The sequence below is a fragment of the Saccopteryx leptura genome, chromosome 7 (genome assembly GCF_036850995.1).
Source record: "Saccopteryx leptura isolate mSacLep1 chromosome 7, mSacLep1_pri_phased_curated, whole genome shotgun sequence".
NCBI classification, from domain to species: domain Eukaryota; kingdom Metazoa; phylum Chordata; class Mammalia; order Chiroptera; family Emballonuridae; genus Saccopteryx; species Saccopteryx leptura.
The window spans coordinates 82,911,441-82,927,023 of NC_089509.1; the positions used below are offsets into that span (position 1 = coordinate 82,911,441).

Here is a 15,583-nt window from a genome sequence, read left to right on the forward strand (position 1 = left end):
TACTCTGATCCAGTGGTGCTGGGGCAAGGCCGGGATTCCAGCTTTGTAACAGACTCCATCCAAAGTGACGCAAACACTGCCAGTCTGTGGGGTTGCAAGGTCTTAAGGACCTACACAGTGACTTATCTCTCCCTTTCTCACTCTGACTTTGCTTTTTATTTACTAGGGAATGAAATCAGACACCCTACATAGTCCCAACACCCCACATCTCCATTCTCCCTTTACCATAAAGCTGATCCCCAACTAGTTCCTGTCCCCTCTAATCTACTCAAGGGCATCACTCAAGCAATTGTTGTCTCTCTCATGAATCTTCGCTATGTCCCTCAGTTGTGAATCACTCCCACTGAATACAAATATGTTGTCATTTTTCCAACTGAGAAATTATCTCTTACTGCTACAGCCCATTCCAATTACATTCCCACTCTTCTCCTCTTATAGATCTCTCCAGCCTGACCTGTGGTGGCGCAGTGGACTAAAGCAACAACCTGGAACACTGAGGTCGCTGGTTCAAAACCCTGGGCTTGCCTGGTCAAGGCACTTACAGGAGTTGATGCTTCCTGCTCCTCCCTCCTTCTCTCTCTCTCCCTCCCTCCCTCTCTCTCTTAAATGAATAACAAAAAGAGAATTAAAACAATTTTCTCCAAGAGTTGCCTGTGCCCCAGGAGCCCTCACTCCACTTCCAATGTTAAGACTCAGTCCCCAGTTTACATGCTCTCCCTGCACTATTTCACAGATGATCATCCCTTCTTCTTGCAGTACTCTCTTCAATAAAATTCTGGATTATGTTCTTTTAGTTTCCTCCTACTTCGTTACCCATTTCCTCTCAGTCTCCCTACTTCCTCATCTCCCAGCCTTCTAAACATTGCAGTGCCTCAGGGTGTAGTCCTCCCAACTCTTCCCTTCTCCCTTTCTCCGTTACCTCACATTCATGTATCAGAAAATCCCGAGAGCTCAGCCTTCAAAATGCATCTAGAATGTGATTACTCCTCACCACCTCCTGCTGCTTCCACCCCGATCCAAGCTCCCATTCCCCTTCCATGGGTTATCGCAGAAAGTGCCTGTTCTCCTGCAGCTGCACTTATCTTTCCTTAATCTAGTCTCAAAAGAGCGGTCAAATTTTTGTGTGTGTGACAGACAGAAGGACATATAGGGACAGACAGACAGGAAGGGACAGAGATGAGAAGCATCAGTTCTTCATCGCAGCACCTTAGTTGTTCATTGATTGCTTTCTCATATGTGCCTTGACCGGGGAGCTGCAGAAGAGTGAGTGACCCCTTGCCCGAGCCAGTGACCTTGGGCTCAAGCTGGTGAGCCTTGTTCAAACCAGATGAGCCTGCGCTCAAGCTGGTGACTTCGGGGTTTTGAACCTGGGTCTTCCGTGTCCCAGACTGACACCATATTCACTGTGCCACCACCTGGTCAGGCAAGAGTAGTCAGACTTGATGCATTTAAAATATAAATCAGATTATGTCACTCTTCTACTCAAAACCTTTCAACGGCTTCCAGACTCATTCAGAGTAAAAGCCAAAGCCCTTGAGACGACCCACAAGGACCCACTGATCTTTTGCTGAGACCTCTCTGACATTGGCCACTGCTATGCTTCCCTCAAACCTTCAGCTTCCATGTTGTTCCCTGAACATTCCTCTGCACCTACCGTTTCCTTTGCCAGTGATACTCTTCCCTAATATCTGCTCCCATACCCCTTCAGTTCACTTCCAGGTCAATATAAGCACAACATAAAGAAGTCCTTCTCTAACCACCCCATGTAAAGAATGCTACTTACCTGACCAGGCAGTGGCACAGTAGATAAAGCAGGACCCAGGTTTGAAACCTTGAGGTCACTGGCTTGAGTACAGGCTCAGTAGCTTGAGTCCAAGGTCACTGGCTTGAGCAAGGGGTCACTTGCTCTGCTGTAGCCCCACCACCACCCCAGTCAAGGCACATATGAGAAAGCAATCAATGAACCACTAAGTGCAACAACAAAGACTTGATGCTTCTCATCTCTCTCCCTTCCTGTTTGTTCCTATCTGCCCCTCTCTCTGTGGAAAGAAAGAAAAGAAGGAAAAGAAAAGAAAGGACAGAAAGGAAAGGAAGAAAGAAAGAAAGAACGAGAGAAAGAAAGAACGAACCACACTTCCAGTCCTCAACTTCCTATTCTCCTTCCCTGCTTCGTCTTTCTCTGTATCACTTATCAACATCTGACACACACTATACTTAGTTATTCATTTGCTTATTGCCTATCTCCCCCAACTAGAATGCAAACTCTACAAGCGCAGGGAATTTTAAAACTCATTCAATAGTGGATCTCCTGGTACTTGTACAGTTCCTAAGATATAATTTACATTCAAAAAATATTTCCAGAGGGACAGTAGAGACTGAGAGAAAGCCTAATCAATCAGAACTTATAGTAACAAGATTTCTGTTTGGCAAAGACCTTTACAGCAGTGAAGAACAGTTCATTACCACCCTGTCCCACTAGTAAGATTATTAAACATACAAAAGGTAAACAAATTTACTGTCTAATAGTCCATAAAGTGGAAGCTTCCTGGGCTAACTACTGTGATAGCTAGAGGTTTGATTAAGAGCAAAAACCTGAAAAGATGCTCAATGTCCATCATAATACATCAAAGATCAATTTAGGGTTGCCTTGTCTTAACTGATTTCCTAAAATGCTCTCAGTATTCCTACATAATCCATCCACCCTTGGGAGATAGGGGGTAATTCCACAGCGAAGCCCCTTCATGACAGTGGCCATGAGATTAATAGAGTTAACCCTAAGATACCTATATTACGATGGTTGTTGCTAGACTGAAATACTATAATAGAGATCCCTAGAATAGAAAGCATACCACAAAGCATTTCTCAGCCAAAGTGTTTCCTGCCCAGTTTTGCTGTACAGCATATCAGAGAAGTAAATGCAGTTGGGAGTAAAATTTTTAGAATAAAACATGTAACAAAGTCAGAACCAGATGCTAACTAAGAGAAATTTTTTCACCTTAAAATGTTATTCTATTATTAGCTCAAGATAACACAATTCAGAAGATCCCATATCACAAATATTTCATTAGCACATTTGTAACACTTTAAATTATTACTGCAAATATATATAACTTCAAATAAGGTATAACCTAGGAACTCAGTCATCCTTTCAGAACAAGCTCCATTTTTAAGCTTCTGAACACTTAAAAACAGAACTGTATATACAAATTTTTCTAAGCAATCACACAGCTGGACTGGGAACACAAAAACCCAACCTCCTTCTCCATTTAAGCACAATACAAAATACAAGCAGCAAAACACTTCCTTGAACTTCACTAAAAAGTATTCTACTTCAAATATATGCTTTGATTTCTAAAATATGATTAATAACAGCATTTATATACATTTCACTCCAAACTTACTTTGCCATATCTCTAGCCAACTGCATAAATCGTTCTCCATCAGACGGAGATAAAAGGTTCAAAATCCGCCTATAACCATCCATGGCCATTTTATGATCTCCCATCTGTTCATAAAGGCTTGATCGCTCCCACAGGTAGCGGACATTAGTAGGTTCATATTTAAGAGCTTTAAAAAAAAAATGTAGATTAATCATAGAAAGGAGTTCATAGTACCAGGGTGTGCCCATCTTCTCTTCAGTAATTTAATAAATTAATAAATACCCTAAACTAATTCTATGAAACTAAGGGAGTTATTCAGGAATAACTCGACCTTCACAGGAACCCTCAACTAGGTTTGATCTAAGACCAGAAAGAACCTGAATCATTTCAATTTTCATTTCATCACTCCAGGCTGATATTAACCCTCAAGGAACTGGGGTAGACTGCACTTGGCAAAAAGCCGTTGTAAATTCCGGGCTTAGCAAAAGGCTAAGTTCTCCCCTCCCCCCCCACCTCCATATTGGCTATGGAGCTGAATATTTGCACCCACTTCACTTGCTTGCTTAAGTTGCTGGAAGTAATTTACATCCCCTTCCTCTCACCCTTTGTTTGTTCAGATGTTGGTTGATTTCACTTATGCATGGTGGGGGGATTCCTGTTTATGCCTTAAGAGTTCCTGTTATTTTGCCCCAGATATGTGACTTTGTATCAAAGACTTCCTTATTTGCATATGGCTATATAATAAAGCAATCTGGGGGCTATTGGCTCTAGGATATGTATATATTTCGGTTACCATAACCCCAAAATGGCGAGTACAATGATCAAAAAACCTATTATGTAACATTTTATCAAACAAAATGAGAAAACATCTTAATTACCTTTTGTGTAGCAAAAAATAGCCTGCTTAATATTGTCCTGTTCCAGAGACATTTCTGCCAATCGAACCCACTCTTCGGTGTCACTAGGGTTTAAATGTGCAGCAATCAACTCAAACTGCAGTGATTTCTCCATGTCACCTTGGTCCTCATATATCATGGCAAGAGTAGAGAATGGCTCATAAGCCAGGGGAGCTAGAATGAATTAAAAAATAAATAAATAAACAAAATGCCATTGGCTAAGGGAAGAGGCTTGAGCTGATGTCAATCTCATGGTTCAAACTATAGATCCTTCTTCTAGTATTTAAACCCTTTAAATAACTCGATTAGAATTATACAAACTACTTAATGGACTTAAGAGTAAACACTAAATTCTATTTGCTCTGTTTTCGTTTTATACACTTTTGGCATTTTTAGAGCCTTCTTTTCTCTTAACAAAGTGTAACTTCATGCAAATCCCTACTCTCCACCATGCCCCGTCACGCATCTCCCCCTTCGCTAAGGCTAAAACGGCCAGCAGTCCCCACAGAAAACACCTTGTCTTATGATTTCCATGCACATCAAAATTGCCTCCTCGTGCTCTCCTCGAGCAAAGCGAATGTTGGCTTCCCCCATGAGACCTCTCAGAGCTCTGGGAAGCTTACTCCGAGGCCTTTTCTCCTGTACCGAGAAACAATAACATTTAGATTAAAACACAGTAATGCCTTAGATTTCAATTCCAATCACACTAATGAATATAGACCATAACAAGACTGAAATTTGTCTTTAAGATTTTCAATGTACATTCAGAACTAAGGACTAAATGGCAAAATTCAATCGCAAGAAATAACAGAAATTATTCTATGGTACTGTCCAAAAAAACACCTCAGAAAATTAAAACGAAAAAACCAACAACAAAATTTTCAACCGTAAGAAAGGTCAAAGCACAGTAATATGTTTAAAGAATGCAAAACCAGAGTTATCAGAAATTACTAAATTACTAATCAGAGCAATCACGAATGCAGAAATGGATGCTGCAAAATGAATTTATATTCCAGGGGACTTATTATATGATGTATGATGCAATCTACTGAAGATCCTCTTTCTCTCGAATCTATCAGACTGTAGTTGTAAAAAATATCAATATGGACCTTTTAATAGCGAACCTATAGTACATTTTCATATATGAAGTAATTAAGGTTTTATATTTTCAAAATCTCTACCTGAAACATAAGAAACCAGTAACAGTCGTTGTCTCATAGTATATTCTTTCTTAGTTTTCTTTTTCTTTTCTTTTTTAATTAAGGGAGAGACAGGGAGGCAGAGAGACAGACTCCCACATGCACTCCAACTGCGATCCACCTAGCAAACCCCGTCTGGGGCTGATGTTCTGCCCATCTGGGGCCACTGCTCCATTGCTCAGCAACCAAGCTATTTTAGTGCCTGAGGTGAGGCCATCAAACCATCCTCAGCGCCCAGGGCCAACTTGCTCATTTGAGCCATGGCTGCAGGGGGGGGGAGGGCGGGGAGAAGCAGATGGGCACTTCTCCTGTGTGCCCTGACTGGGACTTGAACCCAGGACTCCACACATCAGGGGACGCTCTACTATTGAGCAAACTGGCCAGGTACTGAATTCTTTTTTCAATGTCACATTTCTACATTGTTTGTATTAACAAATTAAGTAATCATTTACTTTCATCATTTTCTTGGTTTCACGATTGAGAACCATCTCCAACATGAACACGTCGCCTGCAGTGGGTTGCTCAGGCGTTTCTTCCTCCTCCTCCTCCTCTTCGTCTTCCTCTTCATCCTCATCATCATCATTCTCTCCAAGCATGGAAGTAAAGACCTTGTGAACTGACTTACTAACTCCATCTGATGTTTCTCCTAAAGAAAGACACATCGAGATTAGCGGGAGGAAATGTTTTAGGACATTCAGTAGTCAAAACAAAAAACAACAACTTCTGCAAGATAAATTTCTATCCCAGCAAACTTGAAAGTAAAAAAAGTAAAAGACAACATGAAGACTCGCTGAAACAACCCAAAAATGAAAGCTGTCATAAAACCATGTATTTTACTCTGTAGAATTGCTGACTCCTCCTTTGGGCCTCATCTAGATAAACAGGCAAAATTAAATGGTAAATCAGAAGCACAAATAATACCAGTTAAAAGCACAGAGAATCCCTGGCCAGGTAGCTCAGCTGGTTAAAGAGGTGCCTCAATATGTCAAGGCTGCAGGTTTGATCCCTGGTCAGGGCACATGAGTCAACAAATGAATGCATAAGTAAGTCAAACAACAAATCAATGTTTCTCTCCCCTTCCCTTTCATCTCTCTCTCAAATCAATAAAAATATTTTAAAAAGCAGAAAAGAAAAAAATAAAAAGAATTGTAAGACATCAACCTAAGAACTAAGTAAGTCTGGTGGTACAGAACCAGGTAGTATAGCATAGTAGTTACGGACAAGGTTTCCAGAGCCAAGCTCTCTGGTTTCAGACTTCATCTCCATCTATCACTCGATGTGAAACCTCAGACAAATAACTGAAGTTCTCTGGACCTCAAAAGCGGTTAATAATGTTTGCTTTGGGGGGGTGGAGGAGAGTAGAGGGGGCATAGATGGTGACGATGAAGACGAGCAACAAATTATTATTATTATGAAGTCATAACAATCATCTTCAAGAATTCTGGATATCTAAAATGAATATGAAAAGAAATCTATAAAATAAAACCCTACCAAACAAGATTTATTACAGTAACAGAAAAACAAATCGTATCATCTTGATTCACAGAAAAGTATTTGAGAAAATCCAACACTCATTCCTAATAAAAATTCTTAGTCAACTAGAAATAGAAGGGAGTATCTTTAATTTGATAAAGAGTATCCAAAATTTTTCCTACAAACACAGTTAATGGTGAATTATTCAGTTACTGCAAATGAGAAAAGTATGCTTGCTATCACTACTACTCCTTTCAACACCTTACTGGTGGCCCTAGTTAATGTAATAAGGAAACAAATAAAAGGCATCAGATGGTGGGAAGAATTAAAACTATCATTATTGATATGACTTATGTATAGAAGATCCAAAAGAATCTACATACAATCTGTCAAAAATATGAATTTAGCAAGGGTCAATATACAAAAATTGTACAGTAGTTCTTACATCAGCAACAATGAACTGAAAATGAAATTAAAAGAAGGCTCTATTGCAGGCTTTGTAGGGTAGGCAGTCAAGAGCAAGAATATAGCAGTGGCATTCAGCAATGTATAGGAGGAAAAAGACAATGGCCATAAAATCCAATTAGCAGCCTTTCCCAAAGCCTGTTCAAAACTGACCCTTCTGCCCTGGCCGGTTGGCTCAGCGGTAGAGCGTCGGCCTGGCGTGCGGGGGACCCGGGTTCAATTCCCGGCCAGGGCACATAGGAGAAGCGCCCATTTGCTTCTCCACCCCCACCCCCTCCTTCCTCTCTGTCTCTCTCTTCCCCTCCCGCAGCCAAGGCTCCATTGGAGCAAGGATGGCCCGGGCGCTGGGGATGGCTCCTTGGCCTCTGCCCCAGGTGCTAGAGTGGCTCTGGTCACGGCAGAGCGACGCCCCGGAGGGGCAGAGCATTGCCCCCTGGTGGGCAGAGCATCGCCCCTGGTGGGCGTGCCGGGTGGATCCCGGTCGGGCGCATGCAGGAGTCTGTCTGACTGTCTCTCCCCATTTCCAGCTTCAGAAAAATACAAAATAAAATAAATAAAAATAAATAAAATAATAAAAAAAAACCCCACAAAACTGACCCTTCTGATCTGAATATACCCACACTAACCACATTCTCAATAAAATTCCGGGTCAATTCCTTCTTGGAATACTAGGAGCTTTGTATCTTAAGAGGACTGATGCAATTATTTGAGCTGAGGCCATCCATTTCTAGTGTGCCTGACTACTCACAATGGGCTAGAATTAGATTTAATTACCCTCCTTTTGTAAGAAAGGCCTGATGGCCACCTGTCAGGGATAGCTTTAGGCAGAGGACCGGCAGGCACCAGCAGTACCTGCTGCTGTAGCTGCACCTTAAAGCCCTGATGAGGGAAGAACTGCTCCACCCTGAGCAGATCAAGGACACACAGGTTGTTAGAACTTCGGCCCACTTCTCCTTCCCAACCTTTGCCAATAGTTAGGAATAACGCCTGTTTGTTTTCTCTGTGTAAAGGCTTATTTGTTTAGAGGAAGGCAAACAGCCTCTACACTTCTACCCTCCGGATGAGCAAGTTTACTTTAGTTCTCAATCAGACCCTATATGGGAAGCTACATTCTATTGCCAGTTCAGCATCCCAAGAAACCTGATATGGGTAAACAGATATCCTTAAGTATTATTAATATTCTGATCACTAGCAAGTTATATCAATCACTGAAATCAGTCAATCTGCATACTAGTTCATCAGTTAGGTTCTAATGAGTTTAGCCTGGGTGCACTAACAAAATTTACTATCTGGACATGTGGAGCTGAGAACTGGATCCTGGAATGAGGTGACATGCTGAGATACCTATGTTGGGTCTGAGGTCCCATCCAGACAGCCAACTGGGCTTCCACTCTGACATTTCTATCTTATCTCCTGTAGCTAAAGCAGTATTTCAGCAATTACTTCATATAGAAGTATAATTCATTACAATTTTGGGGAGTCTAGTCTGGAAGTACTTAGTAACCAACTGAGAGAACCAACTAAAAAAAGAATTAGAAAAAGGCTCCCAAACCAATACCGACATCAACTTGAAACACTTTTCCACAAAAATAACTCATAAGGCTAACCTTTACCATGTTCAATAACAAAACAAATATTTATTGAGCACCTGGTATATACTACACACTATGCTCCTGATAACAACAGAATGACACTGCAATAAAAAAACATTTTCACTGAATTATTAGGTACTCTTAACATTTAATTCAGGTAGCGAACGATCTTGACATACCTTCACTGGCATCTGCGTCCCGGGATCTAGTAGAGTCGATGCCTGATGATGATGGAACTTCGGAATCATTTGGATTTTCTTCAGCTGAGAGCTTTCCTTTTTCCTGAAGATTCTGTAATGAAAATTTAATAAATGATTCCAAAAACGAATGCAGATTTATCTCTCTGCAGTTGAGAACAGGGCATTTCCCTCACTTTCTATTTATATAAAACTTGAGCTTTCCACACATATAGTACATGGAATCTAAATTTGAATGTTTGTCAAAGCATTACAAAACACTTAGGTCTTATCCTTCAGTTAGAATCATTTATTTGTAAAACATAATAAAAACAGAGCTTGAGGATTTCATTAATTGACACATCACTTTTTAAATGACAAGAGACAGAGCACTATTAACTGCATGAATTAGGAAAGAACTGATCAACTAATTTTAAAATGTGCAATTTTATTTTCCCCTGGACTTCAAGTAAGTGAGAAGATACAGAAAATTCGGTGTCTTCTTTTTTTGTAACTATGTAAAATATGTATGAATTAAGATTTGGTTATCAGCCCTGGCCAGTTAGCTAAGCAGGTTAAGAGCATCATCCCGAAATGACAAGGTTGCGGTTCAATCGTGGGTCAGGGCACAGACGGGAAGCAACCAAGAAAGTACGATTGAGTGGAACGACAAATGAATGCTTCCCCTCTCTCTCCTTCCCTCCCTGTCTCTCTAAAAATCAATTTAATATATATTTAATATATATATCAATTTAATATATATATATTTATTATATATATATTTAAGCCCTGGTCGATAGCTCAGTTGGCTGGAGCGCAAAGATTGAGGGTTCGATCCCGGGTCAGGGCACATACGGAAACTGCTGTTTCTCTCCCTGCCTCTCTTAAAAAAACAAAACAAAAAAACCCCCCAACAATTGGTATCAGACAAAATTCAGTTTGATACCCATCTTACAATAATTGGTAGACTCCTCAAAAGTGGGAGCTCAACTCCCTCCGTTTAGAAATAGACACTGAGAACTAAGGAAGAGAGGTGAGCTGCCCACCAGTCACGAAGAGACTTAGTGGCAAAGCCAGGACTAGAACCAGATACTCTGACTCCAAACTCTACTCCCCACTCCCCGTTTAACCCACCAGTGTTAAACTACACGCAAGTAAAAAGTAGTAAATTTAGCAAAAGAGAAAAAAAAGGTTACAACAAAGACAAAAGCGTTTTCGTTGAGGAAAATGTTTTTAAGAGGAGCTTGGCACAGGGACAAAAGGTAAGAACTAGAGTTCCCGTAAAAAAGGTCAAAGCCCGCCCCAACACAGCGAACGGGGTCCCCGCACCCCCTCACGTTTCTCTACGGCCATCAGGGCAACAAGGCAGTGAGAAGCATTCTAGCCCAGCATCTCCTCACTTTCTTTTCGCGGGCTTTTCTCTCTTCTCTCCGCTTTTCGAATTCCTCAAAGGAGATCTTCCCTTCCAGGTAGTCGATAAGCTCTGGACTGAACCCCGACATGTCTGCAGTCCAAACATACAACCCCAGGAACCCGGAGAGAGAACCGGAAGAGCAACGAGCCTCCCGGACTCAACCCGACGTTCTACCAGGAAATGGGCCCGGCCTGGGCCGCAGCCGCGGCGCTCGGGTTCCGCCGGAGCGCTGGGCCCGACCCCCTTCCGATGGCTCGGGTTGGGACCCTTCCGGCGAACTTTCCTGCGCCGCGCCCTGCCTGCCACCTGACAAGAAAAAGCTTATTAGTAGAGGTTGAAAAAAATATATGCCTTGAAGATTATTCCTTAATGTAGATCATTTCCCTCAATTCTTCATTAATGTTCTCACTCCCAATTACTTCTTAGTCTGGATGTCTAAGTTAATTTGATCTTCGCTGTAGTGATTTTTTTTTTTTAAGTGAACTATTTGCTCTGCCACAAACAGGTTCCTTTCCAATTTTCCCCTGAAACAGAAGCTAATAAAATCCTCCTCCAGTTTACAGCCTAAATCGCATTTCCTCCAGTCAATGGTACGGTCACTTTTTCCTTAATCCACAAATCTTCCTTTCCTTGGCCTGATCTGTGATGGTGCACTAAAGCACGCACCTGTAACGCGGAAGTTGCTGGTTCGAAACCCCCGCCTTGCCTGGTCAAGGCACATATGGGAGTTGATGCTTCCTGCTCCTCCCCCTTTCTCTTTTTCTCTCTCTTTCCCACCTCTGTAAATAAAATAAACAACAACAAAAAGGCACCCTTGACCCAAGTTTTCTTCTTAAATAATTTAAATGTTGATATAATTACCTCTTATTCTGTTGCCCATTTACTATAGACTGTTGTTTTATGCACAGTGAACAAATACATAAAATACTATTTTCTTCTTTCTTTCTTTTTTTTTATTTTATTTTTTTTATTTTTATGAAGTGAGAAGCGGGGAGACAGTCAGACAGACTCCCGCTTGCACCCAACTGGGATCCACCCACATGCCCACCAGGAGGTGATGCTCTGTCCATCTGGAGTGTCGCTCTGTTGCGACCAGAGCCATTCTAGCGCCTGAGGCAGAGGCCATGGAGCCATCCTCGTCGCCCAAACCAACTTTGCTCCAATGGAGCTTTGGCTGCGGGAGGGGAAGAGAGAGACAGAGAAAAAGGAGAGGGGGAAGGGTGGAGAAGCAGATGGGCGCCTCTCCTGTGTGCCCTGGCTGGGAATCAAACCTGGGACTTCACATGCTGGGCCAAGGCTCTACCACGGAGCCAGTCGGCCAGGGCTAGTCAAAATAATTCTTAAAACTGGATGCTATTATTCCTAATGCCAAAGTTCCACATCTAATCAGTGGTTGAGTCAGGATTTGAATCTTGGTCTATCTGACTCCAAATCTCATACTTGGAATTAATATGACATACTGTGACATACTGCCTCCTTTAGATGGAGCTATTCTTCACCTCCTACACACTCTTTTGCTTTGTATTTTACCTTGTATTATAACAATTTCTGTTGTCTACTCTAGAGACACTAGCTGTCAACATCTTGGGAACAACATCATGTGATGCATCTTTGTGATCTCCTCTATAGCTTCATAATCTGTGCTCAGAACATGTTTACAGATTAAATTGGATGGAATTAAAAGTGCCTTAGGAATGAGCAAGGGAGTTGAGGTATGAAGAATGCACTTCAATATGCAATTAAGGTTAGAGACAATTACAGGGAGCCTATCACCTGGCCATTGGTGCCTCTTCATGACAATTCAGATGAGGCTAAGCAACGACGGCAAATGAGCAGCAAGGACCTGTGATAGGGGGACAGCCAGGTGAGAAAACAATATTTCACAGCTAAAATTCATCCTCCTTCTTATCACGAAAAATCCTGAGGAGTCTAGCAGGGTATCGAATATGCAGAGCTAGCAGGGATTAAGGTAACCCACAGAATTTTTTAAAGGGGAGTTCTCTCCTGAATTTCTCCAGTCAGTCAGGAAACAGAATGTAAGAGAAAGTCAAAAGTCTCTAATCCTGACTGCCCTAGAAGAAAAGAAGGGAATCAGAGGAAAGTGGTCAATTGGTAAGGAGAAGGGTCTCTTAAAACCAAGCTGACTTAGACTAGCTTGTTTATATTGTCTGCCTGTAATACTGGAATAACAATTGGGATGATTAAGAATAGGGAGCAGGGAGCAAGGGGTACAAGGATAATTTTTCTGCTATAAAATCCCTTTATGACTTCAAAGTTCTTTTACAGGTCAGAATTTAAAAGATAGAACTTGAAATTCTAATCTTTCTGTTTTCCTTTCCTCCACCTCCCTGTAAGTGATTTGACCCCAGAGAGTCAGAGGGCACCCACTTATCTTGAGATGAAGTGGTATTGTTATGACAGCAATGAAAATAGCAAGAAAAAGCTTTTTAGACTTTCAGACTCATTTTGAGAATCAAATGTAATATGTGAAGAAAGCAGAACACTGGGTTTGTGCCATGAAAAAAAAAATTAAGAGTATATGGGAGGAAGTGACCCCATTCTTTCTATAAACATTCTTGAAAGATAGAGATATTGTCTCCTTCTGAGACAGAGAGTCAATTTGTTTTCCCACCAGTATAATAAAGATCATGTTCTCCCTGAAGCAAAGATAGAGCTTGTTTGCTAGCAGTTCCCTTATAAGAGTAGGGCTTTCCTAACTTTGGGGTTTTCTCTGTGGCACAAACCCACTTGTGCACAGCACACACCTGGACCTATGATACTTGGGGGATAAGGAGAACCAAGGTGAATGTAAATAAAGCTCATGCTGCCTGCTGCACCATAAGTAATCAAATTCATTGCTTCAGGCCCAGGAGTCTTATGTGTCTGCCAAGATCTGTGAAACTTTAGTAGGATAGCAGGTAGCTTGCACATAAGGTAAAACCTCACATCCTTCACAGTTTTTACCTCCCTAGATCTGGGATAGGGGACAATAGGCCATGTCATGGGGAATGGGGTGCTCATCAAAGAGGAACAAGGTCAGTGTTGAGAGACTGTCAGGGACCTATGTAGACAAGTTCCCATAGACTCCTTGAGAGCTTAGAGCACCAACAGAATTCAATTATTTCCATGGGAGGAGACACTATACTTCTGCTGTTTTCCTAGCAGTGGTACTCAGCCAAGAGAAAAATCACTTCACAGTTTAGAAATATGTGTAAGGAGGTTTTGGCTGTCAAAATAATAGGGTAGTGGAGGGAAACTACTAACATACAGTGTCTGGAGACCAGCTGTGCTAAATGGTCACACACAGTGAAGATCTGACCTTTCCCAATTGCCAAGAGCATCACCTTTAAGAAACTCTAGTCAGTGTGGAGAGCAGGCCATTCATCAACAGCTACCTGCCAACTGTGAGGAGTTTTCCAGAAGAATGTATGCCCCAATCCTGACACTTAGCAAGTTTGTAGGTGAAAGTCCCATGTGGATGCTCTTTTTATTCAAAGACCCTCAACTAGTAAGCATTCCATCTGTGGAAGTCTTGACACCCAAAGCAGAGATGATGAGAAGAAAGAGAAAACTCTGGTACTTGAGTGGAACCGAATAGTGGTGCAACACTCCCTACCACTCCACCATTTATCTGAATAGCCTATATATATTTTTTCCTTTTTTGTATTTTTCTGAAGTGAGAAGCAGGGAGGTAGAGAAACAGACTCCCACATGCGCCCGACTGGGATCCACCGGGCATGCCCACTAGGGGGCAATGCTCTGCTCATCTGGGACATTGCTCCACTTCAATTGGAGCCATTCTAGCGCCTGAGGCAGAGGCCATGGAGCCATCCTCAGCACCCGGGGCCAACTTTGCTTCAGTGGAGCCTTGGCTGCAAGAGGGGAAGAGAGAGATAGAGAGGAAGGAGAGGGGGGGGAGGGTGGAGAAGCAGATGGGCGCTTCTCTTGTGTGTCCTGACCAGGAATCGAATCCAGGACTTCTACATGCCGGGCCAACCACTGAGCCAAACAGCCAGGGCTTGTTTTTGTTTGTTTGTTGTTGTTTTTAATTGAATTTATTTGGGTGATGCCAGTTCACAAAACCATACAGGTACATTGGATTGTCCAGCCATCAGCCCAAGCAGTCTCTTTCATCCCCCATCTCCCCCTTTGCCCAGCTCCATCCACCTCTACCCCCTCTCCCTCTGGCTATCTACCCTCCCTCCCTGAGGAAGTTGTGCGCAGGAGTGCCAGAGCTGAGGCGCAGCTGGGATAGTTGATGCAGTACAATGTCCACCTCTGAACACAGTGGTAGAGAACATCTCTCACAGACCCCAGCAACTTCTAGAATCCTGTTTCTTTGCTTTCTATTTCAACTTAATTGTGGCTATTTATTACTTATCTTCCTCGGTATGAGAATCAACTGGACGGTCTTTCAACAGTGTATGTTGAACGTGTGAGTTCATCTTCTTTCTAAGAAAAAGACACATTTTAAACCCAAATCCCTAGTATATATAATAAACTAAAGTGAAAATGAGCAACATCTCTCAAATGGAAGTATTCTTTGGTAAAAAGTAATATATGTATATAAGACAAGCTGAAAGGAAACATAATTTAGAAGATAACTAATTTCTCTTGACTTTATGGTGTTTTATAACTCTTGCAAATATATGCAGTGCTCTACATTGATATTTATGGTTACAGAGTGGGGAAAAAAAAAAACACCAAAAATATTGCACATAAGTCGTGTGTGTCCCAAAGGTCAAGTTATTTATATGTGAATTTGGAAATATAGAATAATTACAAATGACAAAAGTGGAGGGGGGAAAAGTTTAGCAATGATCATGATTGAATCTAATGAGAGGCTTCTACTGTAGTTTAAAAATAGCCAGATACCTGAGAAAAAAAAACAAAGAAAATGTTCTAATAAAATAGAAAATGAATCGATTCCTGGCCAGGGCACACAGGAGAAGCGCCCATCTGCTTCTCCACCCTTCCCCCTCTTCTTC

At 41.8% G+C, this 15,583-nt stretch overlaps 1 protein-coding gene across 1 annotated transcript in view; it reads right to left on the bottom strand.

The window, feature by feature from the left end:
- GTF3C3 (general transcription factor IIIC subunit 3) overlaps nucleotides 1-10,735 on the bottom strand; it is a 39,725-nt gene extending 28,990 nt beyond the window's left edge. The window contains exons 1-6 of the mRNA XM_066345622.1: nucleotides 10,582-10,735; nucleotides 9,185-9,296; nucleotides 5,928-6,121; nucleotides 4,792-4,915; nucleotides 4,259-4,450; nucleotides 3,402-3,567 (exon numbers count right to left, since the gene is read on the bottom strand). Coding sequence (XP_066201719.1) covers nucleotides 3,402-3,567; nucleotides 4,259-4,450; nucleotides 4,792-4,915; nucleotides 5,928-6,121; nucleotides 9,185-9,296; nucleotides 10,582-10,683 — 890 coding nt within the window. The 5' untranslated portion in view covers nucleotides 10,684-10,735. The remainder of the gene's footprint in view (nucleotides 1-3,401; nucleotides 3,568-4,258; nucleotides 4,451-4,791; nucleotides 4,916-5,927; nucleotides 6,122-9,184; nucleotides 9,297-10,581) is intronic.
- Between the last annotated feature and the right edge of the window lie 4,848 nt (nucleotides 10,736-15,583).